At 50.1% G+C, this 27,766-nt stretch overlaps 11 protein-coding genes across 11 annotated transcripts; 5 read left to right on the forward strand and 6 right to left on the reverse strand.

Annotated features, from left to right (window-relative positions):
- Positions 1–203: 203 nt before the first annotated feature.
- Positions 204–866, forward strand: J7T55_002484 (uncharacterized protein; the record flags this gene model as incomplete). Its single annotated transcript, XM_053137562.1, has 3 exons — positions 204–300; positions 386–756; positions 831–866. The coding sequence occupies 3 exons, from the start codon at positions 204–206 to the stop codon at positions 864–866; spliced, it is 504 nt and encodes a 167-aa protein (XP_052998354.1).
- A 462-nt stretch (positions 867–1,328) lies between these two features.
- On the reverse strand, positions 1,329–3,054 carry J7T55_002485 (acetylcholinesterase; the record flags this gene model as incomplete). The annotated part of the gene is made up of 3 exons (XM_053137563.1): positions 1,329–1,671; positions 1,765–1,895; positions 2,017–3,054. 3 exons carry the CDS (start codon positions 3,052–3,054, stop codon positions 1,329–1,331), a joined length of 1,512 nt encoding a protein of 503 aa, XP_052998355.1.
- A 1,437-nt stretch (positions 3,055–4,491) lies between these two features.
- On the reverse strand, positions 4,492–5,451 carry J7T55_002486 (uncharacterized protein; the record flags this gene model as incomplete). The annotated part of the gene is made up of 1 exon (XM_053137564.1): positions 4,492–5,451. The coding sequence occupies one exon, from the start codon at positions 5,449–5,451 to the stop codon at positions 4,492–4,494; it is 960 nt and encodes a 319-aa protein (XP_052998356.1).
- Positions 5,452–6,131: 680 nt separating this feature from the next.
- Positions 6,132–7,936, forward strand: J7T55_002487 (uncharacterized protein; the record flags this gene model as incomplete). Its single annotated transcript, XM_053137565.1, has 6 exons — positions 6,132–6,308; positions 6,358–6,421; positions 6,486–6,569; positions 6,620–6,773; positions 6,823–7,000; positions 7,058–7,936. 6 exons carry the CDS (start codon positions 6,132–6,134, stop codon positions 7,934–7,936), a joined length of 1,536 nt encoding a protein of 511 aa, XP_052998357.1.
- A 951-nt stretch (positions 7,937–8,887) lies between these two features.
- Positions 8,888–10,857, forward strand: J7T55_002488 (uncharacterized protein; the record flags this gene model as incomplete). Its single annotated transcript, XM_053137566.1, has 3 exons — positions 8,888–9,894; positions 9,972–10,400; positions 10,635–10,857. The coding sequence occupies 3 exons, from the start codon at positions 8,888–8,890 to the stop codon at positions 10,855–10,857; spliced, it is 1,659 nt and encodes a 552-aa protein (XP_052998358.1).
- A 452-nt stretch (positions 10,858–11,309) lies between these two features.
- On the reverse strand, positions 11,310–13,029 carry J7T55_002489 (mfs general substrate transporter; the record flags this gene model as incomplete). The annotated part of the gene is made up of 4 exons (XM_053137567.1): positions 11,310–11,437; positions 11,532–11,647; positions 11,709–11,916; positions 11,982–13,029. The coding sequence occupies 4 exons, from the start codon at positions 13,027–13,029 to the stop codon at positions 11,310–11,312; spliced, it is 1,500 nt and encodes a 499-aa protein (XP_052998359.1).
- Positions 13,030–14,360: 1,331 nt separating this feature from the next.
- J7T55_002490 (uncharacterized protein) lies at positions 14,361–15,750 on the forward strand (the record flags this gene model as incomplete). Its single annotated transcript, XM_053137568.1, has 2 exons — positions 14,361–15,426; positions 15,485–15,750. The coding sequence occupies 2 exons, from the start codon at positions 14,361–14,363 to the stop codon at positions 15,748–15,750; spliced, it is 1,332 nt and encodes a 443-aa protein (XP_052998360.1).
- A 446-nt stretch (positions 15,751–16,196) lies between these two features.
- Positions 16,197–17,805, reverse strand: J7T55_002491 (cytochrome P450; the record flags this gene model as incomplete). The annotated part of the gene is made up of 2 exons (XM_053137569.1): positions 16,197–16,804; positions 16,881–17,805. 2 exons carry the CDS (start codon positions 17,803–17,805, stop codon positions 16,197–16,199), a joined length of 1,533 nt encoding a protein of 510 aa, XP_052998361.1.
- A 1,534-nt stretch (positions 17,806–19,339) lies between these two features.
- Positions 19,340–21,500, reverse strand: J7T55_002492 (uncharacterized protein; the record flags this gene model as incomplete). The annotated part of the gene is made up of 2 exons (XM_053137570.1): positions 19,340–19,405; positions 19,605–21,500. The coding sequence occupies 2 exons, from the start codon at positions 21,498–21,500 to the stop codon at positions 19,340–19,342; spliced, it is 1,962 nt and encodes a 653-aa protein (XP_052998362.1).
- Positions 21,501–22,938: 1,438 nt separating this feature from the next.
- Positions 22,939–24,055, forward strand: J7T55_002493 (mitochondrial phosphate carrier protein; the record flags this gene model as incomplete). Its single annotated transcript, XM_053137572.1, has 4 exons — positions 22,939–23,066; positions 23,127–23,546; positions 23,617–23,969; positions 24,024–24,055. 4 exons carry the CDS (start codon positions 22,939–22,941, stop codon positions 24,053–24,055), a joined length of 933 nt encoding a protein of 310 aa, XP_052998363.1.
- Positions 24,056–24,502: 447 nt separating this feature from the next.
- Positions 24,503–26,771, reverse strand: J7T55_002494 (uncharacterized protein; the record flags this gene model as incomplete). The annotated part of the gene is made up of 2 exons (XM_053137573.1): positions 24,503–25,910; positions 26,335–26,771. The coding sequence occupies 2 exons, from the start codon at positions 26,769–26,771 to the stop codon at positions 24,503–24,505; spliced, it is 1,845 nt and encodes a 614-aa protein (XP_052998364.1).
- Between the last annotated feature and the right edge of the window lie 995 nt (positions 26,772–27,766).

A 27,766-nucleotide genomic window follows, 5' to 3' on the forward strand; every position in this document is an offset into this window, starting at 1 on the left:
GCATAACCATGACACTGTAGAGTTCATCCCGAATTAGATCATGTTTAGTTTCGTTGGCTTGGCAGGGGAATCGGACATTTCTTCCTTGCCGTCTCTACCGAATATAAACACCTGCAGCCCAGCAGCACTGATCAAGGCCCTTTCGCTCTACCACAGACTGCACAGATATCCAATATCACGATTCAAATAAACATTAGCCCATCATGTTCTCGTCTGTTTTCTTGACTGCTCTTGTCGCGGCCGGTAGTGCTCACGCTGCTGTGTCCCAAGGCTCTTGGGGCGTTCGCGCTGACTTCTCTCGTAAGTATATTTTCCGCCCCGAGTTTTGATGCGGCGCAGAGCAGCAGACACGTCTCGGTTAATTGCGTCGCTAATGCAACTACAGGCTGCGACAGCACTACCGCACTAGAGGCTGTCCTCGAAGGAGCCACCAGCCAGTCTTCTCCGTCAGCCAACATCACAGACTTCGACATCGCGTCGCCTTTCGACGGCCGTCTGATCATCAAAGTCGCCGGCGCTGTCGGATACGGCTCACCGTACCCGCCCCAACAAGTTGGTGTCGAAATCTTTGCCGAAGCAACTGGAGGAGACCCCGGCGTATGGGGCAATGCTACGGTGACGCCTGGGACCGGACAACCGGCTTCCGTCGCGCAGATTTCTTGGAACACGCGGAACGATATCACGGTTGAGCCGGCCGAGAACGAGGAAGTCTCACTTGAGACCATTTTTGATGGCGGCAGCCTGGTTGTGTACTACGTGAGTCTAGACCCCTGTTTGTTGACTGGGAACGAAGCACGAGAATGTCTCTCTAATACGTTGTTGGATTTTAGTGCGGAGTTCCAGAAACTACCGGACCCAGTGCATAGACAACGATGGAAGACTTAAATGCTTCCTAGGGTCGAGGGATTTTGCTATGCTGTATCAAGTGTTCATAACATCAACTTCATGTACTTGCTTGTATATAATTATATCCCCAGAGTACAGTAAAACGTTCTTTTTGGACAGCCTTAGCAATCCGGCCTAAGGTTTCCTCACCAAACCGGAGCCAAAATGAGAAGAGGGAAGGAAGGTCATTTAAAACTCTTCAAAGAATCTCCAATTCCATTCATGAATTAAGAAGAGACGCTACTCCAGTTGAAGGTCTGCCGAATGTGCCTGTACCGGATCAGCAGGTCGTGTGATAACCCACGCCCGGTCCCCCCCCGGGCGTCAGACTTGAGCAGCCCCATACATACTACATAAATTTACAAGATGCAATGCGGGACATGTCATTGAATCCTTTGGGCTTTTGAACTCTGGGGCGGGGTACTATTCTAACCTCCATAAACCTAACATCTCTGTTCTAGCCAGTCAGCCGTATCAGTATGGTCCGTATCGCCCTGACCAAGCTGCATGATCAAGCCATCGGCTGTACTGTTGTCGTAGCGCGGCCACCCCAGTGCTTCCAGAGCAGCACCACCATCGCGAGCAAAGGCCACCCAAGCATCCTGCATAAATGTAGAAAGAGCGTATTCTTCAGGGGTAGAGTTGCCGCGAAAGTTAGGGTGCGTCCCCATGAGTAATGGCAACTCAGAGGAATGGTACGCGCCGAGCCAATTTGTCGGAGAGATGTTGCTAAAGTTGCCTGAGTATCGATATCGGTAGGTCTCAAGGCCGGCTGCAGCTCGAATCCTGAGAAGGTTGAATTGGTTAGTGGAAGACACACATGTTGAAAAAACGAAAATTCATGCGTCTACGACTGGCAGGGAGTTATTGAAGGCTCACTTAGTAGACATCACAGCGGGACATAGGAAGACACCCTGGAGTGTCTGGTTGAAAACGGCCACCTGTGCCGGGTCGGTTGGGTCATAAGGCATGAACGCGCCTTCGTCTTTGTTGGTTCCCATGATGGCAGGCTACAAAAGCAGGTGTGTCAGTGTTGGCAAATATTGGCTAGGGTGGAAGTGAGCCACATCTTAATGCTCCTTCGCGCCTTTCTGTGCCCGTTCAGACCTCTGTTAATGTCGATGAACTTACAATCTTGGCAATGTTGCCCGTTAAAGCTCTTTCTGACCAATTGCTGAAAACGAGCTTCTCGTCCACGACCGGTGAGAAGCTTAAGCTCGGTGTCTTCCCTGCAACGCTGTAGGCGAGCAGAAAGTTCTCGATATCGTCGGCCGGGACCTGGCGCATGCACGCGAGTTCTTCCGTTGGGTCCAGGCCTTCGCAGCCCAAGTTTGCCGCGACAAAACTGAAGTTGGACGCCACCTGCTCGGGATGTAGACTGCCAACCAAGGCCTCCGTCCCCGAATCCTGAATCAGGCCTCGGACGAGTGGGTCATCAGGATATGAGTAGCCGTAGACGGCGGCCGAAGCGGCTCCAGCGCTCTGGCCCCAGAGGATCATGCGATCCGGGTCACCACCAAAGGCAGCGATGTTGGCAGCAACCCACTCAACTGCCAGGCGCTGATCCAGCAGACCCAAATTGAAACCGTCGGCAGGTAGGGCTGCCGAGCCCGGGAAACCGAAGATGTTGACGCGGTAGTTAAAGGTGACGACGATGTGGTCTTGTGTTCGTTGCACCCACTGAGCTGGAATCTGATAAGGGACGTCCATGCCGCCGGTGCCAAACCCGCCGCCGTAGATGAAGATCAATACAGGCAGGCCACCATCCTGAGGCATCTCAGTCGGTGCCCATACACTCAATTTTAGGCAATCTTCGCTCGTTGGCGCTGTGTAGTTCAGGCCTTGGAGGTTGAACTCAAGGACATAATTGCTGTAGATTGTACCAGACGCGTTCGAAAACGTCTGCGGGCAGCTGAGTGGCAACGAGGTGGCGTTAATAGTTCCAAACTGTCCAGCTGGTTGAGGCGCCGCGAAACGCAAGCCCCCAATAGGCGGCTGCGCGTATGGAATGCCCAGGAACTGGCGTACGGATGGCAATTGGCTGTCAATGACACCTCTCACGAGTCCGCCAGTAATCTGGACCGAGAGCGAGGCATCTTCGAATCGGTAGGACGAGCCGATGCCTGTAGCAATGACGAGGTTGACGAGAGTCAATAGCAAGATGCGCATGACAGGCAAACTATAATGACCTGCAGATAACGGGAGGTTCAAGAGATGACTCTCTGGTCGATTATTGCAGGGAGAAGAGGCTCTTGTGCATCCCGTCTTAGAGCACGGGCTGGATCCAGCTCATAAGTACCTTAATAGAACTAAATGCAATTTTCATATCCAGCTCGACTATCCGGACACGAGTCCTCTTCTAGTCTTTCTTTAAAATACGAGTAGGTCTAATAACGGCTTGTCGACGCGGTAGATAGAAATCCGGATTGAAATATGCGGAGAAATGTAATCGGGCCGAGCCGCCTCTTCGTTTTCTGGCCTTAGGGGCCATTTCAGAGAGTTGGCACACATCACCAGAACAGCCGGCCGGAGGCTGGTCTTTCGTAGGTGGACCTCACATAGGATGGGGTCACATGGTCTTATTATGGAAGTACTGCCGTTTTATGAATGGAGGTGGATCCCAGGTTCCCCGCAAAGTCACCTCCTGTTCGGTTCGGAAGCCCACCCTCGGTTCGGCTGTTGTATAAGAAGATCCACTGTCAAGCCTGCTTTCGTACGTCATTTTGGCTAGTACGTAGCGAAATACCAGATGGAAAAATTCAATATCCGACCTTGAGTGGCTTATTAGCTTAAGCTATGTCGTATGGGACCAGTATCCAGTGCCGACAGAGGCAGACCTTGAGTCGTTACTGCTCGTTGGAGGGCAATGGCTGCCAGCGGACCAGTCCTGGAATCCCTTTCCGCGAGACCTCTGCGCCCCTCCACTGTGATACCGTTCCATCTGATCTGAAATTTCTGAACTACATGGCTACATTTCGGGAATCTTTATCAATACTCCAAAGGCCAAGGTGCGGCCTCATAGCAGAGAGATTTCGTCCAATTGCCTTGGGACGATATGAGTGCTTGTTTCTCAAGTCTAAGGATCAATAGATGACCCCTTGGATTCTATTTCTGTGTAGAGGAGGAAAGAGTTTCCTCGTCACTGAGCTGGGGTTGAGTGACATGTCCAAGTATCCGTAGTCGACATAGCAGTTTTTGAGACACTTCATATAATTAGAATATGTAAATCTTTTGGATCAAAAAGGAAGTCTTCCGAGATATTCGAGAACCCGATGGATAACGGCTATGATCAGCGGCTTTTACTACATGTTGTCAGCCCAGTCACAGGGTGAAGATGATCTGGCATGCGGTGGCTTAACCCAGGAAGTTCCTTGGGTTCTCGGGAAAATTACATCTCAGACTTGCTCGAAATCGGCACATCCACTTAACTCAATTAACCCAATGAACCTTATCTTCCTAACCGACCGACCATGTCATCATTCTTCTACATGACTTGACTCGTTTTCACATCCAGTTGTCCAGAAAGCTCAGTAAAAGAAAATAAAGATTCCTCGTCGAAATTTGAGTACCTGTCTGCAAAAGTACTGTTCTCGTATATTGGATGGCTTAAACAACGCGGCTTAAGCTAGCGGCACTAACAGCCGCATGAATCTCTTCCGGCGCTCCTTTTTCCAGTGGGATCAACGGTGACCGAACAGTGGCATGACTGAGAATACCTCGCGCAACCAAAGCATGCTTGAGCGCAACGGTGCCTTCCATATGCGAGCCCCGGTGATATACAGCCTTGGTGACCGGTAGAAGCTGGTCGTGAATTTCTCTTGCTTTCTTGTAATCTTTCGCCTTGCCGGCCTCAATCAGCTCAATCAAGGGCTCAGGAGCTATATTTCCGTAGCCAACCAAAGCACCGTCGACGTCGAACATCGTGTGTAGCAAGTACTCATCGTGGCATGTCAAAATCTGCAGATCCGGTCGCTGCTTTCGAATTACTGGAATCTCGGTATCCCACCGACGCATATTGCGCACCCCATTTTTCATTGCGAAAACACCTGGTTGAGCCGCGATGTCCAGCATTGTCTGGAGGCTGTATGTTGCTTTGGTGTTGTCGGGGTATTGGAAGAGAATCAATGGCAGTCCGCTGACTTCAAATACCCGTCTGTACCGGTCCTGCGGCGCACCTAGCTGGTAGCCAAATCGCAGCCAGCCGTGAGAAGGGTACAGCAGTCCAGCAGCCGCTCCCGCATCCTTCGCGCGTTTCGCTTCGAGAGCGGCGACTTCTGTGCCCTCGCCTGTAATCCCTGCGATGATCGGGATTCTATTCTCGACAGATCGAACAAATTCCTTGATCACAGAGACTTGCTCCTCCTGGGTCAAGAACGTACCCTCACCCGCATGACCAAGAACGACAAGTCCTTTGACGCCAGGGATGGATCCCAGCCAGGAACCTAGACGTTGAATTGCGGAATAGTCAACACTATCATCCTCGTTGAAAGGCGTTACGGGAGCTGGTATGAGGCCACGCAGATCCAAGCCAGTACTGGTGTCGGTGATTCCGCTTGTTCCATTCATTTTGACGGGTATGAGTGGGTGAAGGTAGAATTGGATGAAAGAAGGTGAAATTCTCTTTAATAGCTGTCCGATCAGGGTAAACTCTACTTCTCCGCAACTATCGGTTGCAACCAAGATGTCGAGGATGGACTGGTGGTTTTATAGACTTGACATCTGACGATGATATCTCCTTTGGGCCCCTTCGGATTCCCGGATTCCCGGACTCAGATCCGCGATTGGTGAGGAGGTGCATGAAGGACCGCAAGCGGATTCAGCGGTGAACGTGATAGGATACAGCATACGAGCCGAAAGCGATGTCGCGTGAATATGCAGATCGAAGGTATTAATGACCGATTTCCCCACTTGTCATTCATCTTACACAGCCAAAGTCGCAGAGGCATAGTTAGTGCTGATCCCCAGAGCAACGTAACCCCGTTAAGTCTTGAATAGAAGTGTTTTGAAGAAGAACCTGTCCACGTCGGAAAACAATCCGTTGATCACCGGATACCTAAGTAAAGGCTAAGTTTTTAAATACATTCCTTTCCTCACTCCCCAGGCTCCAGGCAATTAACACGCCAGTGAATAAATGGTTGGAAATCTCTCCCGAGGAAACAAACCTCAAATCCAGAAGCTTTTGCTTAGAAGAATTCTTTGTCGGCAGAGTATTGAACTTCATTCTTACCTCGGTTACATTTGAAATCATGGCTGGTGTGGCAAGTTCTAGTGACAGAACCGGCCTTGAGAACTGTCCCATCGAGAAGATGGATATCGCCCACGAAGAGCAGATCGCCAACACGTCCAAAACGAATAATGAGGATGTCGCTTTCCTGGAAAACTTTTCCGAGGACCGGAGAAAGACAATCATCCGAAGGGTTGATGTAAGGAGGCCTCGCTCATAGTCGTACACTTCTACTAATCAGATATTAGATTCATCTCATTCCGATGCTCCTCGTGCTGTATCTCGTTGCGTATCTTGACAAGACTAACATTGGTAACACTTTATGAGCACAATCATCCAGATCGGCACTGACTTGCTGAAGGAAACGCTGCCATAGAGGGACTCACGACCGGTTTACGAATGAGCGGAAATGAGTATAACATCGCCCTGTCTATCTTCTTCATCCCTTATGTGCTAGCGGGTGAGTGCATCTTCCTGCTTCTTCGACAGCTAGCTCATTAAGTGATATAGAGGTTCCGAGCAATATGCTTCTGAATAAATTCGCTAAACCGTCACGTTTCATCGGCATGCTTGTCATCTGCTGGGGTATTGTCATGACATGTACCGGATTTGTACAGAATTTTGCTGGCCTTGCCACCATTCGCTTTCTTTTGGGATTGTTTGAGTAGGTATATCGTGTTGTTTCCGCTAAAACCGAGCTAACACAACAAAAGGGCTGGGTTCTTCCCCGGCGCTATTCTTCTCATATCAAAGTGGTACCTACCAGAGGAGACTCAGTCACGCATAGCGCTTCTCTACACCTCAGCCGCTACCGGGGGCGCTTTCTCCGGCCTTCTTGCATACGCCATAGCGAAAATGAACGGCATTGGAGGTTATCAGGGCTGGCGATGGGTGAGCCCAACGGTCGAAACTTAGACTGGGCTGCTGTGCGCTGACGAAAGTATCAAGATTTTTATCATCGAAGGGCTCGCCACAACCGCTTTGGGGATCGCTTGCTTCCTTTTCTTGGCTGATTCTCCTTCGAAATCTAGCTGGCTCAAACCTGATGAAGTCCGCTACCTAGAGCTTCGACAAGTCGCCCGATCTAGCAACAATCCCCGAAAGCAACACGATGGGATCTTCGATAGACATGCCTTCCTGGAAGTTGTCAAAGACTGGAAGATTTATCTGCTTATATTGGCGACCTGGTCTAACGCCGTTCCCAATTACGCCATGAAGTTTACTATGCCCACGATTGTCAAGTCCATGGGCTTCACATCCGCTAACGCGCAACTACTTACTATACCTCCTTACGTCTGCGGTGCTCTTTCAGCTTATGTTCTATCTTTGCTAGCGGATGGATCGAGGTGGCGGATGCCATTCATTGTGGGACCCCAATGTTGCGTCATCGTAGCATTCTCAACATTGTTCACCAAAGCGGCCGCCATACAAACAGATACTGCCCTATGTTACTTCGCCGTCTGTCTGGCTTGCGCCGGCATGTACCCAATTTTCCCCGGTGTCAATGCTTGGAACATTGCTAACCAGGCCGGCCCCATCAAAAGAGCTATCAGTATTGGCTATCTTGTGTGTGCCGGTAATATCGGGGGCGTGATTGGTTCGTACATTTATCAGGAAGATGAGGCACCGAAGTATCCGACGGGGTACGGTAATTCTCTTGCTTTTGCCTCGGCCGGGCTGATCGCCGCCCTAGCGCTCGAGTACTTGTTGATGAAGAGCAACGCAAGGAATGCAAAGATGACCGAGAATGAATTACGCACCAGATTTACAGAGGAGGAGTTGGACAAGATGGGTGACAGAAGCCCTCTCTACAAATATTCGTTGTAGTCCACGGCTCCATTGTCGAAGTATGCCAGTGCACTATAGTCGAGCCTATCTCGATTCAAAGCTCTCATTACCTTATTTCTACTCGTATATCAACTCGATCTATCGTCCCACTTCAGGAATTTTCCATTGTTGAGAGAAGTGACCTCACGGGGAAAATAGTAACACCATTTTGAGGTATGGCATGGGTAGCGGCTGACTTGGGATACCGAAGGCTCGGTTGACACACAACTGCTCACAATTCATGCTATGTCCCACTAATTTCCTTTCGCGGGTAGTCCGAGTAAATCCGGATGAGAAAGGGGAGGGAGAGGGGTGTCAGGGAAGGGATTTGGGGTCTTTTTGACGGCAATGGAGGCATTTCCGATGTTTCCCCAAGCACATCCCCACATATATATCGGACTTCCAGAACTCCATGGGGAGCCGGAAACTTTTCCTCTTCTTCTGTTTTCACGTATTAATTGCCTCAGCTTTCGGTTTGGCCACTCTTGCCAATGGATTTGCTGCAATTTGTTCCGGTGGACCCATCTTCAACTGCTCTTCCTCAGGGCTTAGTACCACCTTCTTCCCAGAGAAAGCGGAGATCTCCATTAGTATCAGTCACGGATTCGCCCGGGACAACCTCTCATGATGAGATGCCGGAGAACAGACGGAAGACACCAAAGATCAGCCGTGCATGCGATGCCTGCAAGTCCAAGAAAGCACGCTGTAGCGGCACTAAGCCCTGTGACAGCTGTGTGAAAAGACGGTTGCAATGCGTATATAATGCTAAGTATTCACGTGGTCGGCCACCGACGCCACTACCTCGTCAACCATCTGCGCCACTCCCGGGACCAGAGCAAGAACAGGAAGATGAGATCAACGTAGCGCATAGGTAAGCCTAACGTTGTGCGTGCAATGTACTGCGATAACTTGTCTCCACTTGGGGGCTCGCTCGTCCTACCACTAAAAAATATGGTTCTCAATAGCCCGCATATAGTGGAGCCAACCCCCCGGATAGCTCCAGCGGAGGACAACGGCGAAGCGGGAGCACCTTCCAGACAGTCGCCAGAATTAGAGGCGGCCGAGATTGAAGGACAGTTCTTTGATCCGACGTCTGGTCTAACGTTTTTGCATCGAGCGTACAAGCGATTCTCAACGCAGAAGAACTATGAAGTCGTGCCGCACGTGCTGACGGGAAGCGAGAAGGACCAGCTTCTCATGAATGCTGGCGACAAACCTTTTGTCATGGAAGGTAGTGGGTCTGTCGAAGTTCCGCCAAGATCTCTTGCCGAAGAGCTTGTTTCCTTTTACTTCGACGTCTGCGTGGTTACGTATCGCATGTTTCATCGTGGAACAGTGCTCAACTGGCTTGAGAACATGTTGACCAACGTGCAGCGAGAGCTGTCTCCCTCGCGCGGTCTAGGGTACGCTAAGACTTCAATTATCTTTACCATATTAGCTATCTCCTCCTTCCGCCGCGAGAAGATCAATGGACATGCAACAGTAGACTACGAGGACACCATTGCATTGCAGCAGAGCGATCAGTACTTCCGCGCTGCATTGGATCTCACCAGTACTGAGCGAGGAATGCCACGACTCGAATCTGCGCAGGCAAGACTGATTCAGGTCCTGTATCTTCTCCAGACATCCCGGATGAACCAAGCTTGGTACATTTTCGGGACCACGTCGCAAATTATTTCCGTATTAGGTCTGTATCGCAAGTCCGGGCGGAACAGGAGCGCAAACACGAAGGCGGTCGACTACCTGGATCTGCAGTGTCGCAGGCGGACGTTTTGGGTGGCATATACACTTGACCAATATTTAAGTGTCGCTCTCGGCCGAACAAGACATTACCACGAGGAGGATATCGATCAAGAATTTCCGGACTTGGTCAATGACGAAGACATGGCTCCAGGTGGTCCCTCCGAAGGCGAGTTGCTAGAAGACTGTCACGTAGACGCGCTTGTGTGGCATGCGAAGTACGCTCTCGTCCCCTAGGCCTCCTCAAACTTCCCGCTGCTCAAGGCATAGATGATAACTTCGATCCCACTTGTAGGCTTGCCATGATCATAAGTGGTATTTCCAGAGAAGTTTATTCTGTGAAACGCATACCCAAACACGAACGTGCCGCCGCGGCCCATCGTGCCAACCAAAAGCTCCATGAATGGCACGAATCCCTGCCTCCACACCTAGGGAGCGTCCGGCCCTCGTCTCTTATCCCAAGTTTCCGCCGCCAGGCCATTGCTCTCAAGCTAGCCTACATGCACTCCATCATTCATGCGAACCGCCTCTTTCTGCTGGGTCAAAAGAGCGATGCTGGCTTCTCCCCTGATGACGTCGCGGCAGATGTGCAAGGAAACGTCCTTGAGTGCGTGAAAGCTGCGCGTGTGGTACTTCAGACGTTCAACTCCATGGTGGTCGACGGCACCTTGTTCTATGCCTTCTGGTGGACTCAGTACGCCACATTCTGCGCTCTAACAGTTGTGTACGTTTGGGAAATCCATCAGACCACTGGTGCCAATTTACCGGCCGCGGGTGTCGATTGCACTGTCTCACAACTCGTTGACCTGGCCGAACGATGCAGGATTCACCTTAATCGATTGACAAGTCGAGACTCGCCAAGCAGAAGGTACAATATTATTTTAGAGGAGCTCAGAAGCGAAGCAAGATATCAATCGGCACGGAAATGTTCTAGCAATGACCAAAGCCTCTCAAGTAGCGAAAACGTTACAGCGTTAAGGATTGAGAACGACAGTAACGCAGTTACTGGTACCGATCTAGACACAACTTTCAACTATGATCAAAATACTGGGCTACATCCCGCCCTTTCAGAGCGACAGGATGTCTATGGGATAGACCTTCTGCAACATTGGCAACCAACGGATTGGATTGATCTCGACTCATCAATATGGTTTGCTCTTGATTCTGACTCACCGCAATAGTATCCTCCAACCTCTAAGCATTTGCGAGTTATAGATCCTGAAGAAGCACAAGTTGCTTACTCTCTTTCAATCTATTTGTTTCATATTGTGCTTTATATAGTCATTTTAAATATATCTCATTAATTGGGTTGGTGTTATAACCTGAAATATTATGCATTCTATACTTAGAACAACTATATAAAGTATAACACGAAATAAAATAGATTTATAGAGAGTAAGCGACCTGTACTTCCTTAGGCTCTATAGCTCGCAAATGTTTAGAGGTTGGACAATATCATTGCTTAAGGCGCTTAGCAATCAGATCTCTGTATATATTTGTAAAGACATGTATAGTGATATGAAGTGGCCCTTTTCTACTCGGTTGGGGGTATTCCTATCGGCATTTTAACGATCTCTCACGAGTTTCCTAGGTCACCCCACGCGTTATGGATGTCGGCCTGAGGTGAAATTTCTCAGAGAACATATCGGAAGTTGAGGTTCTCGAACTCGGTTTTGTCCTGCATCCCGGCTTCATCGCTATTCTGCTTGTCTGCCGGCCCCTGCGTGCGATCACGATATCGATTCATAGAAAATAGGTATGCTGTAATAATAGTCAGCTCGAGATAGACAATTTAGAAGCTTTAGGATTAGCCACGAAAATGAAAGTATCAGCCTACCAAGGAGAATTAAATGACAGACGAGCTTGATCGAATATCCAACCAAGAGGCCGATCGTTGCGCTCCTATAATATGGCGCCTCAGACTGATTTACTACGAATGGCCCAGCAAAATTACCCCAACAGTTGGCCGTGCTATATAATGTGCGGTGTCAGCCTCGCGCGATATCACCTCTCAAAAAGAGATTGTGCTTACAAGATAACAGCATTGGCAGCGGCCCTGTGCGTGTAGCCCCCCATGTTGGAGGATATCGTTGTCAAACTGATAGTGTAGCTTACGGACTGGAAGTTGACCAGCCAGAAAGAGACCAATCGGCCCCATGTGTTCGAACGTGGAAGGTATGCCATCAGTGCAGAACAAACGGTGCAAATAACCCCGGCTACAGCGGCTGTCACCAGCCGAGCTGCGGTTACATGAGAGTTAGTAACATATGAGGCAAAGCGTCTTCGACTAGCAGGACGGACATACAATTTGGAATGTTGAGAGTGACCGCGCCTCCTATGAATAGGGTGACAATTTGAACGGCATCCCCAACTGACTTCAGTGCTGTCGTCCTAGTTGTGCTAAAGCCCATATCCCTGATGATGACTGTCGAAAATGAAGTAATGACGGCGTTCGGAATTGCTGCACCAGCAATGGATACGAATAACAGGATCGTTTTGGGGTCGTAGAAAGCGAGCCAAGCTTGTTTCTTATCGAAGTGCTTGTTCTTGATGCCCGTTCCGTTTCCAGCAACTCTTGCGACTGCGACAATCCGTTCCTTGGGTGTGAGGAAAGGAGCAGAAGATGGGTTGTCCGGGAGGAAGAAAAAGATGACTAGTCCCCAGAGAAAACTCATCCCGCCAAGAATGTAGTATATCAGTTTCCATTTTGGAGGAGACATGCCCTCTGGCAATTTGGAAACACCCATAGAGATGTACGACTCGACGATCCCGCCCCAGCCGAGGCCGGAGAACCATATGCACTGCCTCAGCGGAATTTCACGGCGTGTGAACCAGAAACCCGTCATGAGAGTTTGGCAGGGGATGACCGTTCCCACAAAGACGCCAGTGAAAAACCGTACCGCCATCGCACTGCTGTAATCCATGCACTGCGCCATGATGATCATCAGCACCCCGAGAGCAAGGATGGAGATGCTCAGGATCCTCTGCGCCGGGAACCGCCCGATCAGCCAGCCGGCTGGGTACTGCCCAAAGAAATAACCCGCGTAGGCCATCGATGAGAGGAAGTTGAACTGGTTGCCGTGCAGCCCCAGCGCCTGTTGGTATCCGAACAGGTTGACGTAGTTCAGGGCAGTCCGGTCCATCTGTTGAACCGCCTGGGTGATGAGAAAGATTGGGATAATCACAAGATCGATCTTCCATCGTGCTCGTCGCTCCTCGGAGGCTGTGAATTCGAGGTCAAGGCCAGCTACATATTCGCTGTAGCCAACAGCATTTTTGATCTGTGTGGTATTGTCAGGTGTGGGAAGCTGAGACTCTTTTGATGAGCCACCTTGGGCGTCAACATCAGCCATGGTTATCAACTAGAATAGCCGTGACGACAAGTGAAGTGATGTTGCCAATAGAAGCGATGATGGTTCTATATTCTTGGTTTGGTGATCAAATGTGGCATTCCAATCGAAGCCTCGACAGCTATTGCCTTGTTTTCTTTTTTTCTTGCCCCACGCGCCTCTATTTCTTGTATCAGAATTCATAGTAAACACAGTGAGATTTAACGACGTGCATATGCTGTGCCTCCAATGTAAGCCCCCGCTCCTCGGCGCACGACGTGTCATCTATTCTTGCCCAGTATGGGCAATCTTTAATGAAACGCTAATCGTCCTATTGGCCACCAAAAGAATGCGGTAGTATCGGGCTTGCATCTCGGAAGCTATCACATCGGACTCGAATGAGTTATAGGTGGTGTTCATTCATGTGTATACATGCAAGTCATCACGTGTAATGTATTCGGAGAGCTGATCAAAGAAATTTCAGATCCTGCTACAAGATTGATCAGCACTTTTGCGAGTTGCTTGATCGCAAACAACACCTCGATTTGTCTGCATCAGAGGCAAGGACTGTTGCACAGAAAGGCCCATGTCACATGATATCGAGCTACCGTACCGTGATACTGAGCCAAGACAAAATCCAAAATCCTTTTGATCTCGGCTTGTATTGTGTACCTGAGTACCCAAGTCACAACCTTAACCTTACCATTCACTCAAAATCAGAACATGACAGAATTAAATACTACCTTGACAAACGTTTGGAAGGAAACATATACCTCAATACGCCTACCGTGTTGTACCTGTCTGTCCACCTAATATACAGCATCTGATAGCATTTATCAATAATTTCTGTCTCGGTGATTGAGTTTGTGTTATAGCCTGACAAAGTATAAGTTTTAGAAATTATTGATAAATGCTATCAAATGCTGTATTAGGTGGACAGACAGGTAGAGCCCGGTGGGCGGATTGAGTTGGCTCGGTGTGCCGACAAAAACACACTGGGGTGCCCGTATTATTTAGCTAAGCCAACGCGGGGAATTGAAGGCCAATTGAGGAAACGGTGTGATTACGCTGTAGTCTGCATCGACTATAGATGCCGCGAGACTCGCCTCTTTGGAGTTTTCTTTCCCCTATTTGCTGCTGAACACGTTCCGCCACGGAAACTGCGAATCTCACTACCGCTGACCAGTGATACGCGGATGTGATCTGCGTGCAGGAGCGCAGCCAAATTCCATGGCAGGGAGGCGCCGAAGGACTGGTAAGTGTTCATCCCTGGCTTCAGTCTCGACTATCAATCAAACCGCACGCACTAAACTTGAACGCAGGCTGGTAGGTAGTTTTGCTTCTTTAAATCAAGGATGTTTACTGATGGCTCCATCAGCTTGAGCTGTCGTGCGCGTCGGATCAAGTGCGACGAGAAGAAACCAGCATGTACCCGATGTGATCGAAGAGGCATCGAATGCCGCCAGGCGGACTTCATAGTCCACGATGCGCAGTCCTCACTCCTGCAAGCTCGACGACCCTCGTCAGCAGCTGACCGTCAAGTGCATACCACGCAACTCCCAGGCCATGAGCCAGAATCGACCAACGATGTGGTCCAGAGAGTCCAGCTCGGCACCTCTTACCAGCCACAAACACCACCACGTACTTCTCCCTGTGACCTTCGTTTGTCGAAGCAGTGCATCGACTTGGTCCAGATGTACCAGGATGGCATCGGCACGTGGATGGATGTGTGTGATGACACCCTCACGTATCAGCGCCACGTCGTGCGACTAGCATTTTCATCTGAGCTGCTGCTTCATTCTATATGTGCACTATCAGCCAAGCAAATGAGCCTCGTGAAGGAGAGATACTTGTGGGAGCCCGTCGCCGCTGATCACTACGGTACGAGCCTCAGACTGCTGATGCGGGATCTAGATCGGTCCGACATGAGCCGCGACGCAACTCTGGCTGCTGCGATTCTCCTCTGTAGCTACGAGTTGCTAGCAAACCCAGGGACCGACTACAAAAAACACATGCTTGGTGCACGCACTCTAATCCAAACCTACAAGGCTATGAACGGGAGCACTGATGTTGAGAGGGCAAGCTTCTGGATCTTCGCACGACAGGATGTAGCTATGGCCATCGCGAATGAGACTCAAACACTCATTCATCCCAGCGAGTGGGAAGCCGCTGTCCATAAGCTTGGTAGTGGGGAAGATGCTCTGGGAAACAAGATGGTGTGGCTGCTTGCTCGTACGGTTCAGCTCAGGTTTACCTCCAAGAGCAGTTCCAACCCAGAACAGTCAGCTCGGGGCGCCAGAGAAATTTCGTCTGCCATTGATCAGTGGTGGTGTGATCTACCTCCGACGACACACGGAGTCCGTGTTGAAGTGACATCCGAAGACGGGCTGACGGAAATATGGTTCCATGCCCCTTCCACAGGTCAGCCTTAAGCACTCAGTCTACTTGCACGCATCACTGACGAGACGAACACATATAGCGGCCGCTATTCTATACTACCACATGGCAAGAATCCTGCTTCTCGAACTGGAACTCGAAGATTCCGGAACTTATGACGAACACAGGCCACTGGGCCCAAAAGAAGGAAATATTCATGAGGAACTTGAGTCTCATGCCCTGTCCATTGCATCCATATGCTTGTCACAGCATGTGTTCGAGGGTGTCCGCCCTGTCGCCGTCAACCCCATGTTCTACGGCAAGTCAAACCCGCGACACGATGACAAACTGAGGTTTGAGCCATACTGATGATTTTGCAGCGGGGAAATATGCTAAATCTCCAGCTCTGAAAGCACGAGTGTGGAACTTTTTGGAGGACTTTGAGCGGCAGTTCGGCTTTCACACGAGAAGTCGTGTCAAGCAGTTGCAGGTACACGCAACTCGTGAAAATGGGTAATCGAGGAACTTGTCACGACTTTGAAGATCACAGAAGTACGCCATGACCGGTGTCTCGGGATGGAAGAAGACCCGATGTCCCGCAAGATTGGGTCTTAGTGGTTGGTAATATATTGTTGACAAGTGCTCAGTCTGACGCACATGCATAACACCGCCAATACCCTACCATGTCGTGAACCCAGAAACAAAACCATGCTGTGTCAGGCGAATAGTCGCCGTTCCACATCCAACTAGTCAAAGGCTGAACATTCTCTGAATTCAACCACAATACAGACGGCATGCTTACGATATTTGGCGCCCTACTGGACGCAGTCTGAGCTTGGAACCCTCCTTCGAATCGACAGTGGCATCGGTCCAGGCCAAAGATTAAAAGCCTCCTCCCACTGCAGCTGCCAATCAGGACTTGGCAGCTCGAAATCATACCGTCGAATGAGAGTCGCCACAAGAATACTCTGCTCCATATAGCTGATGTTGCGTCCAATGCAGCCCCTTCCGCCCGTACTGAACGGAATGAAGGACGCCTGGGCCTTCTTCGCGCCATCGCTGAGCCATCGCTCAGGCCGGAACTCTTCGGGCCCATCAAAGACATCCGGGTTGCGATGTGCAGTGTAGGCAGGGACGGCGACCGTGGTGCCGCCAGGGATCCAGTGGCCGTCAATGTGCATGCCCTCCTCCGGGGTCTTGCGGTTCAGCCCAAACGCAACGGGTGGCGAGAGCCTAAGCGACTCGTCGAGGCATGCACGGAGGTAAGGGAGGTTTCTGACCGTCGCGTCTGGGACGATGACAACGTCCGCCGCAACAGCCTCGTCTACTTCTTGCCGAAGACGTGACAAGGCCTCAGGGTTTCGGAGGAGATAGTACATAACGTGAGTCAAGGCGATGGCGGTTGTATCTGAGCCGGCGTCCACTAAGAGGGATGTCAGCCTGATCAAGGTTTCCGTATATCGAATGTGGATCGTAACGTCTTTGTGAGAAATACTTACTGAAAAGGATCATCTCTGCAGTGACCTCGCCGATGTCCAAATTACGTGGAAGACCTTGCTTATCTTGAAGCAGACTGCCCACCAAATCATCAACCTCCTCCCCGTCCACGTGTCGCTGGACACGTTGGTATGCAACGTGACTAGCCAGCTCGTCGAAGAGGAGTCCTTTCTGCCATCGAGAGCGTAGGCCAGGGAGCAGGCCCAATATCCGACGGAGCCATGGAAACCAGGAGCCGCACCAAACCACGATCGAATTCAAGCGGCGGGGTGCATGGAGGCATTCAATGTATCGGCACCTCCTCTCGTCCCCATCGCCGCCCGAAAACTTGATGAAATCATCACCACGGTCGAGGCAGCCCGTACGATAGCTGGCAGCTATGTCAGTGATGGCGTCAACGGTGAACAGGTTTGTCCACCTGCGGAAGTCGATTTGGCCCTGGCCACCATTCCCACAGGAGGCATCGAACTGCGCCAAGAGCCTTCGGACCTTGTCAGCGATCTTGAACTCCCATTGCTGGACGTTGCGCGTTGCGAAGGCGTTGGACAAGAGACGGCGCTTGCGAGCGTGCTCGCCCTTGTCGACCACGTCAAGGAGATTCGCGTGACCTCCTCTGGTCAAGTCGTACATATCTCCCTTGTAGCATGGCGTCGAGTGCCCGTATATAGAACGTATCGCCTCGGGCGAGGAGAAGGAGAGGGAATTCGGTCCGATACGAATAATGCGATGTTGTTGATGGGCAAGGTGGAGGCTACGGGAACGAAAGCCGCGGCAGCGTTCGTAGACGTAGCCGAGGCCGGTGATGCCAGACAGCTTAGTGTGGTTGGGAAAACGCCGTAGCCTTTTCCGGTCCCAAAGATACAGCAGCAAAGGATGCACAAGGCATAAAAATGCGGCTCCCACGAGAAGAATTTGGATGGAGAGCATAGTTATTGAATTGCAAGGGATCCAGTATGTTGTTCAGTTTCAGCGTTGTGAGGCACTTCAGGAGTAGCGAAATCTATCAGATCTTCGGAAACCTACTTATCTATATACAAATGGAGCTCAGGATCTTTGCAAGGCCGTGTCGAGGTGTGTCTCGCCCTCCGAAGACATCACTATCAAGATGCCCCGAAGCTCGTCTCAATGCCCCGATAGAGTATGTTATCCGGCGTCTTCCGCAGCGGGGCGCTTAACATTCCTAACCGGGTAAGGCCGCCTCCCGCGGACTAAGCAGCCTAAGTCTGTAGTAGTTTCGGCACGAATTTGTAGACCAACTCCCACCCCCCTCGGTGCTAACTATATAATTAGTTTGCGACGATTGCATCAGAACAAAATGTCACATCTGCTACCGAATAGTATACTAGAGATGGGCTACTACAGGAATAGAATGCGTGTTGTGGAGGCTACGCTCTGCCAGCTACCCGAGGGACGAGGGAGCGCTCTAGCGAGAGAGTAAAAACCAACGGAAACAGAAGTATAGGGAGGAAAAAAGAAGAACATATGCTGTGATCAGAATACAACTATCACGACTGCAGGCCACAGGTACGAGAAAAATTGAAGAATGTAGGTGTACGGTAAGGACTGTGGTTTGAAAGCAACGCCTCTTTGAAAGTCCTCCGCTCGGGACTGCCCATGATTACCTAAGCCCGAAGCTTACCTCGCGCCCTGCAACAATACCGGGAAAGTTCGTTAAAGAACGACATTGAGCCGATTCTTGAATGCCTAGAAGATGTGTGTTGTTGATCCTTTCCTTTGATGTTCGAAAAGCTAGATGGTTTGCACCAAACTCCTGCCCCAAACAGCGATGCAGTAACGACCACCACGGTGACAGGCACAACGGTTGCCCATAATATCCATTGAGACAAGCTATGTGAATGGAACCAGTGGGTATTAAGCCCACGGCACTGACAGGTTGTCCCTATCCCTGGTCCTCTCCAGTCTCCTAAATTGGTCTTCTGAGGCGCGGGAGCTACAATCATATATCATATTGGCCCCAAAGGTTGCGGCTAGGTCTACCCAAGCCTTAGTGGAATATGTGGGCTGAATATGGTGAAACAAGACCTTGTATATTAAATAGGCTTCTTTTTTTTGCGACTGTATTCACGAATGTACTGATATCGGCACTGTATGGCATTTAATGCTGGGTCCGAGCGTTTACTACTGTGTGAAGGGGCCGCCTACTGCTGAGACAAGTATGTACACGGATTGAAAGCGAAACCACTTCTTCATCTTGATAGGATCTACTTTCCTTGCTGAGGGGATGAGGGCAGAGGGGACTATTCACGTCATCTCTCAACCACCATGGTCAACTTTAACAAGGCTTTGAGGAGTTAGTTGGAGTATCATAGAGGTATTCGAGCTAACATGTTCAGAATAATGACTTTCTATATCAAACGCACTGACTTCCAGCGCAGCTCTGAAAGCTTGAAGAAATCAATCCTTTCGTCGAAATAAGGGTGTTTGTTCAAGACCACAGACCCTACACGATGCGCCAATCCACTGTCCAGCCACTCAACAACCAGAAGAAATCTTCTGTGGTCGTACCCTGCGTTGCCATAGTACTCACCAAGCAAAAAACAATCCCAACGATGATTATCGAGATGTTCTATGAAATCTGAAGGTGTACAACTTGGTGGAAGACTTTGATCCCATAGCTTGAGACCGCCCACTTTCCAGGTACCCCAGTCATTTGGGTTGGGCGGTAGACTTTGGCTCGATTCGTGGCTTTGTTCATCAGAACTCACTCCTTGTGTGAAGTGATCCTGTCCATTGGGTGGGCTGTCATTTGACCCTTGGCTCTCGTCCGACCATTGGCTCTTGTTTGACCCTCGGCTCTCCTCGCTTAACCAGGTGTCGAGGTAAGTGTTCCACAAAAATAATGACGACGGAACCGTTTGCGCTTGAAAGCAAAGAGCGATCTCTAGCTCCGGGGAGGGGCATTGGACTGAGTTGAAGACTTTCAGGTAGGTTTCTTGAGGGATCACCTGCCCATTAACTTCAAACCGGAGGTGCCTCATCCCTTGCATGATAGATTGCCCATACTCTAGCCCTACGTCAGCCATGAAGTCCACGGGTCCAGCCCAGCCTGCCCAGGTCCAAGAAGGGAAGTGTTGCCTCCGACGTGGTGCGGCGTCCTTGAGATGGAACCAGGACAGGAAATAAAACATGAACCTCTCTGCCGCTTCACGACCACTAGGCGACATCAAGGATGGTATGAATGGGATCCCGAATACGTGGGCCACTGGTGGATCGGCATGCCGAAAATAACGGTAAACTCCAGCGATGGCGTTAAGAGAATCCCTATCGAAGGTCAAATTTCGCTCGGAATATGCTCGGATGATCAGCGACATTTGTTGAAGGCGGGAAATGATTTTACCACTTGCAAAACGCTCGAGCTCATCATAATACACACTGAGCAGGCGGTAATATGACAGAAACCAGGCGTTCAAACTTTTTCCGATCTTCCTGGAGGCCTGGGCCAACTGTGCCTCCGGGTGCTTGAGAAGTTCTAATCCTCCCAGTGCTTCCATCCAGCCCTCTTCGTAACATTCAAACCAGGATTGATGTTCCGTAAATATCAGTCGCCTCCGGGATAAGAGGCCCTCCTGAAAAGTCCAGCCTCTGCTCCACCAGCGAGACCGCTTTGTCTCGTAAACCGGGTCCGGGCCAGTGCTGAGGATCGTACAGCAGTCCAGCTCGATGACTTTCTGCTTCTTGCGCTCCGTGGTCCCAACGCCTGGGAGTCCAAAGTGCTCGTCATCACCCGCGGCTGCGACGATTGTCAGATCTGCGCCACGATAAATCATATCCATCTTTGAAATGAGGTCACACTTGTCTCTTTCATCTTGCTGGTTGATGCAATATCGATCAACCCACAAAAATCTGTAGCCTAGACCTTTTGTGACCTCGATGGCATGCTGCACAGTTTTTGATATGCCACGCGGGAGAGTTCCTGTTTGCAGATCATCAGAGCGGACCTGGGATATATCATGACCCCATACATAGCTCAGCGCCACCCACAGGGCTCCAGTCTCGATGTGCACGATCCTGAGAGTCTCGCAATCTATCGCTCTCAGCCCGTGAATTGCCTCGCAGTTCTCATTGCAGGTACTTTCGTGAGTATCCCTACAATTTTGTACCCATAATTTGGCTCTCGTAGGATCGAAAGTCTCTGAAATGATCTGCGGAACAAACAGCCCGGTCTCTCTTTGCTTGGGTAGACATGCGACGTATCCATCTTCTCCTTCTTTGACGAACTGAATATATTTTATATTCGTCGACTCGGGCGCTCCACCTCGTGGTGCCAGTAGGATGTGGCTGTCTTGCGCGTCCTTAACGCCATCCGAAGCCCAAGGGCAGTTGCGAAGAAAAGAGAAGGCTTTTAGACTGTAAGGGCGCATCAAGATTTCTTCATGAATTGAAGGAACAGACCACTCGTCCTCGTTTGAGCACAGTGTGGATGCCAACAGTTGACACAATGAACAATCAGTACCTGATGCTTGGTCGAATCGGTTGACATCTTCGTCAAGTAGAGTCATCGATCCGAATGTTCCCCTTCCTCCTCTCAAGTCGCTCGCTTGAACTTGTAAGGCATTCTCAAACTTGACCGCACGGCACGCATCGCAAATGGAGCCCGCCATTGTCAAAAGCGAAGTGGTAGAATGATAGACCAGGCTCTGAGTTCCGGTTGGCCAGAAGCAGAAAATGCACCGACAATGATTTTGCTGTGCCAATCATACGAAAAATTGCCTTTTGGTTCAAGAACCGACTTCGGCGCGTTCTTGATAGTATAGAAGCAGGAACAAGAGTGTGTGGTCGGCTATTGAGTCGAAAAGGAAGAGCGCAGAGAGGGACTGAAGAAAAAAAGCGCCGAGAGGGGACCCATTTGACACGTGTGGTAATGTACTTTGTGTGTTGGTTCTGCTCAGGGAATGTTCGACCGGGGTCGAGTCGGCGTGATTGTTACGTAAGGTATGTAAGACGATTATCACCTCTTGAAGCATTTGCCAGATAGTGCGGAGGTTTTTGCCCCGATAAAACTGTGTTGCGATCTTTGTCTTCGGAATGGTAAATCTAATTTCAGTAGAGAAGGAATCTCTGAATCTAGGAGTGTTCCCAATAGTGGCATTTTGGAGCTAGAGCCCATGGAATGCCAAACACCATTATACTTCCCTCGCATACTGTAGTAGCAAGTTGGGGGGTCTGAAAGATGTTGTATTGAAGATAGCCCTTCTAAGTGACTGAGGGCGAGGCGGTCGTCCACGGCACCATGTTACACTTCAGAGCTTCACGGCAAATCTGTGGAGTGGAAACTTTGTAAAATCATCGAAGAGCCTGAGGAGTCCAGAGAATGTTGTCCGTACCTGTGAACAACACTCAAGGTGGAAAGTCTGTGATTCATTGATAGACCTGAAGTAAAACTCGCCTATCTCTTCCATTGAGACAGACGGCATCAACCTCGCCCATATTCGAGAACTGATCATCGAACTGAGAAGGGCGGAAACAGCGAAAGACGTTCCATATGGTAGACAGAGTATATTCTGTAGACGACAGGGGAGTGAGCGAAAGAAAGGTCATGTTTGCTCGATCACATGATATTGACAGGGACGCTAGAGCAAGTGATTAGTTTTATTGATGCACTTTGGGCGACTAGCTTGCAAATAAGTCTCATTCGCATTTACTTGAATGATTGGAACTCACTTTTGCACATTATGCAGACATCTACGGATAAGCTCTCTATGAGAGAAGCATGTGGTTGACTTGATTGCAATAATGCAGGTACATGTGATGATATGGTCCACAGGGGAAATCAACAACTCAACTGACATAACGATGGGCATGATACGGATTACATGGCAGTGCCATTCAACGGGCACTCCAGACGTAAGCAATCGTGATAGAGAAATGGGATCAACAAATATCGGAGTTAGCGGGCTTACTCCCACCGATCCTCACCGAATCCTTGCCGATTAAACCCGAACCAGCACCTAGCGCCAGAATCCGCTGTCATCTTCCCAACCTCACTTCTTGCTCACCACCAACAATCCCTTTCCGTCGCGTATACTCATCACCGTCACAATGGCTGCCTCTCCTGTTGCTCTGGCCACCCAAAAGGCGCCCGAGGGTATCGACCTCTACTCTCGTTTCGCCCTTGCCGGTGCCCTGGGCTGCTCCGTGACGCACGGCGCCTTCACGCCGGTTGACGTGTCCGTTTGCTCCCATCTGCTTCAGCTCCTATCAAACATGATTCACTGACAATCTCAAAGGGTCAAGACCAGAATTCAGCTGGACCCCGCCACCTACAACCGTGGCATGATCGGTGGTTTCCGTCAAGTTATCCAGAACGAGGGCGCCGGCGCTCTCCTGACTGGCTTTGGCCCGACATTTACTGGCTACTTCATCCAGGGGGCCTTCAAGTTTGGCGGTTATGAGTTCTTCAAGAAGCAATCTATAGATCTCCTTGGTATCGAGAAGGCCCGGCAGAACCGCGCTGCCGTCTACTCCGTGTCTGCAGCCAGCGCTGAATTCTTTGCGTCTATCGCTCTTTGCCCTCTGGAGGCTACTCGCATCCGTCTTGTCTCCACGCCTGGCTTTGCTAACGGTCTGGTTGGTGGTTTTGGCAAGATTCTTAAGAACGAGGGTGTTGGTGCTTTCTACTCTGGATTTGGCCCTATTCTCTTCAAGCAGTACGTTAATCTCGCTGGGAAGCTCTGCCGTGTATACGAGCAAAGAGCAGAAGCTGACGCACATTTACAGGGTCCCCTACACAGTGACCAAATTTGTCGCTTTTGAGAAGATTTCCGAGGCCATCTTTGCTCAGGTCGACAAGTCCCAGCTGTCCAGTGGAGGCCAGACCGCTGTGAACCTGGGATCTGGTCTCCTCGCTGGTTTCGCTGCCGCTATTGTTTCACAACCCGCTGATACCATGCTGTCCAAGATCAACAAGACCAAGGGTCTCCCTGGTGAGAGTACTGTCTCTCGTCTTGTGAAGATTGCTGGTGAGCTTGGTCTCCGCGGTTCTTTTGCTGGTCTTCCTACGCGTTTGTTCATGGTTGGTGGTCTTACTGCTGGTCAATTCGCCATCTACGGTGACATTAAGAAAGCTCTTGGTAAGTCCGCCAGCTGTCTTCCTTCGCCTAACTATAGCTTACCCTATATCCCAGGTGCCACTAATGGTGTTGAGATTGCCAAATAAATGACTACTACGTGTAGACATTCTCTAGACTTGTACTTTTCAGATAGAAATCAGAGGCTAGGTATAGAATAGGTACAATTAGTGCAGCAATGCTCCTGTCGCTGAGAACCTCACGTTTATCCGAGAAGCGACGATACAGACGTTTTGTGTACATTTTAGAATCTCATATGTGCATACTTCTTTCAGGGTGGGGTCTGCATTGCGGGCACAGGCTCTGAAAAGGTACGGGCTTGGTCTTTGGCAACGAAGGCTCACATACTTCTAAGTCTTTGTATGGCCCTTTCAAAGCCTTCAATTCCTCATCATCAGGTTCAGAAGTCTTCAGTGATGTCCGCCGGCCAGCCTTGCCCGAATTAGGCCGGGTAGACCAATATCCAACAAAAATGTTCTATTGTCCATGTCCGTCGCCGAGGGACATTTGGCTTGAGGAGGAGGTACGGTAGAACCTCATTTCTGGCCCAATGTTCGAGCCTTCAGACTTTCGAGCACGGAGCCGGCAGGGTTTTTGTCATCAATTTGAACTAAGTCAGCGAAGACAACTTGTGTTCGCCGGCGAGCTTCTTCCGATTCCATAAGCGAGAGGAATCCCCCCTTCAGAAACGCTAGGTATGAGTCGATGAGCTGATCCATATCACCACAAGAATCGACAGTCGCTTGTAGCTGAGGAAAGTACTGGGTGATGGGAGACAATTCAAAAGTTTCCGGAAGTAAATCGACCTTCGTGAACATAAGGAAGAAGTTGACTTCTGTGAAATAGGGGCTGTTGGCGATGGCTTCCCAGAGGCAGAACGACTCACTCATACTATTCCCCTCTTCGTCTTCAATCAATCGCCGGCAGTAGCTGGTAGTGTCGACTGTAAAAACAATGCTATCCATATTATCGAACGCGTGTATCCATTTCTTCCGCTCTGACCTTACTCCACCCATGTCCATGAGGCGAACAGTCACTTCACCCAGATCGATTTGTGTCTCCGTGATACCGATAGTCCTGAGCCGGCATCTGAGAATGTCTTCTTGGCTGGGAATATATCCGCGTGTGAATAACTGCTGCGTATTGTTTGCAAAGTATGACACATTATCCATCAGCCAGTATTCTTGACGTCTTCTGAATGCTTCTTGGACGCCAGCATCCGCCCACAGCTGCGTAATTGCTATTGCCACTTCTTCTAGGTATTCTGGATATTTGTCGTCGGGCTTGAAGTGGGTTGGATGTAGGAAGATATACTGGGCGTGGCTCCCGTTTTCTTCATGCTGTAGCGGGATCTTGAACGATTCCATTTCTTCGAGAATATATCGGATGCTTTGGATGGTGTTTGCTCGAAGAAGCACCACCCATTCGGTGCGTTCTTCGAGATTGAAACCTCCTCTCCAGTAGTTCTTCATAGCTTTATGCAGAGTTGTTTTACCGCTTTGAGACGCGCCTACCAACACCACCTTGATTTCTGGCTGCCTGAGTGAGGTCCTAGTTGAGTCAGGAGGTTCTGTGTTTGGTTTGGCTGCTAGCGGGCCCCGTGTTTCGCTGGCATCTTGCGCATGATACGTCGTTCGGGCATATCTGAATCTCTCCAGTAAACGTAACAGGGCGATTCTCGGTGTGAACATGGCATTGGCTGGAGTCGAGCTGGTTGACGGGACCATCAACGCGGCACCCTTCTCGCGTGGCGATTTGAAGCTGGAGCTCGCAATACCCACGGCCTTGTCACCTGGGATTGGAGCTGTGACACTGTCCTGAGCCGCACTAGGAGGCTGACACGGATCGCCCATCCGATCGCTGCTTATCACGGGCAAAGGGTAGTGTTGCTCGGCGTCTTGGTCGATTTCCGAGCTCGGGCTTTCATTGTGATGATTTGGATCACTGCCGTTGTGACATAAGGGAAAATCACTATCAGATAATTCTAAGGCCGAGGAAACCCTTTCAAGCGGATCCTGTAGAAGAGGAATGGGACGCTGTTGGACGCTGGATCGTGATGGGGATATTGGCCCGGGTGCCCTTGATACTGTGGTTAGTTGCCTCAGATTTGATCTATGGGCCGATCTATAGGCTTGTGATGACAGTAATAAGGCATCGAAGTCGAAGTCGGGGCCTAAGGTGTTGGTATTGGTGCATTCTGAAAAGGTGCTCCTGCGGTCGGACACCCCAATGATCGAGGCACTATAGTGTTTTGCTTTTTGTAATATTGTTCGACTTTCTTCGTCATTGACGAGCCTCTGTTGGTCCGCTAGACTTTTGCTATGTAATTTGTTAGACATGCAGACAGAGTTCAAGGCCTGCCACATACCATTGAACAGCTTGGAGAAAAAGACTGAGCGCGTTGACCTGAGAGTCGAGCAAGCTCGAATATGTCATGATTTCCTGTTCGTTCCAAAGGAACGACACCTTTTTCATTGCAGCCATATCGATATCCCCGTGGGAGTCGAGTTCGTCGAGATGCTGTTGCAGGGCCAATATGAGCGGGCGAAAGGAGTCCAACGATGTGTCCATCTGCGCTGCTAGCTGTTGATATCGCGGATCGCCGAACAGATCCTCAGAGCTCCATGATGAAATCTGGTCCAGAGCGGCTTGGACCATGTATAATTGTCCGATGAGTGTGGATAGCTGGAGTGGGACATTGCGATATCGGGACTTAAGTTCACTCAGCGAAGCAATGGCTCTGGTGACCACGTTTGCTATAGAGAGAGCTGTACCAACAATGCTCAGGATCGAGACGGGTTCCATGTTTGGAGACGGATTATGAACGAGTACTCAGTTTGGTCTTGGATCTCGAAAGCTCGTTAGTGATCGGCTTTGCTCTGAACATTGAAAGAGTGGTTGAATTCGTTGCAGAGCCTCATGTGTGGAAGTGAAGCCTTGCGGGGATACCAGTCTGCCTAGCTGAACCCCAGAGACCCAGCTCCGCTTGCTTCCTGCAGCGATGTGACCCATGCAACTCGTGTTACACGGCGTCACTGACTGGATCAGAGGGCTTTTTGGAGGGCTGTCCAATGATGACTGGAGTTCTACAGAAGCTCCACGCATAGGATTTATATCCATTCAAAGTCCTGTGCGGCATGTGCATCGGGACAGCGGGATGGTTGGGTATGAGCCACGGGAAGATAACTGTAGTTATTTCCATGATCCTTCCAGACAATGGGGGCAGTTCTGGTCGGGCTTCCGTGCCAGATGGCTTTTGGGCGCAAGGGCGCGGCGCACGAATACGTACTCGATGCAGAGGCCTTGCTTCACGACGTTCATACTCAGCCGAATCATCCATCTTTTAAATACCTCGTTGAAACTTGCGCCACCATTCCCATGACAGGGATGAAGCCGCGCACCTGGCACACAAAGTGAGCCTTGCTGTTGAAGTGACATCCTCGATGGCTGCACTTTTCACGTTACTTGACGCAAGTCAGGCACAAGGCTTAATAGTCTTGGTCAAACTTGGGGGCAAAGTCAATAGATCTTGCATACCCATCCCTTCCGCTCTTAGACAGTTCGCATGCCACGTGATGTGACGTGCAAGCCAATATCAAACATGGATGAAAAACACGACCTGTACTCGCGCGACTAAGGTACGTCTCTCGAAAGTGCCTTGATATAGTGAAGACGTTTTTCAGCGTCAGGATATCCTCAAATTCGTACACGACCATGTTGGCCCATCTATGGAGTAAGTTATTCTACACATTTCAATTGATTCAAATTCTCCCGGCCCAGTGAACCACCTGTCTGGAAAA

Source organism: Diaporthe amygdali (genome assembly GCF_026229845.1).
Source record: "Diaporthe amygdali strain CAA958 chromosome Unknown NODE_3_length_2959817_cov_65_330692, whole genome shotgun sequence".
Lineage (NCBI taxonomy): Eukaryota > Fungi > Ascomycota > Sordariomycetes > Diaporthales > Diaporthaceae > Diaporthe > Diaporthe amygdali.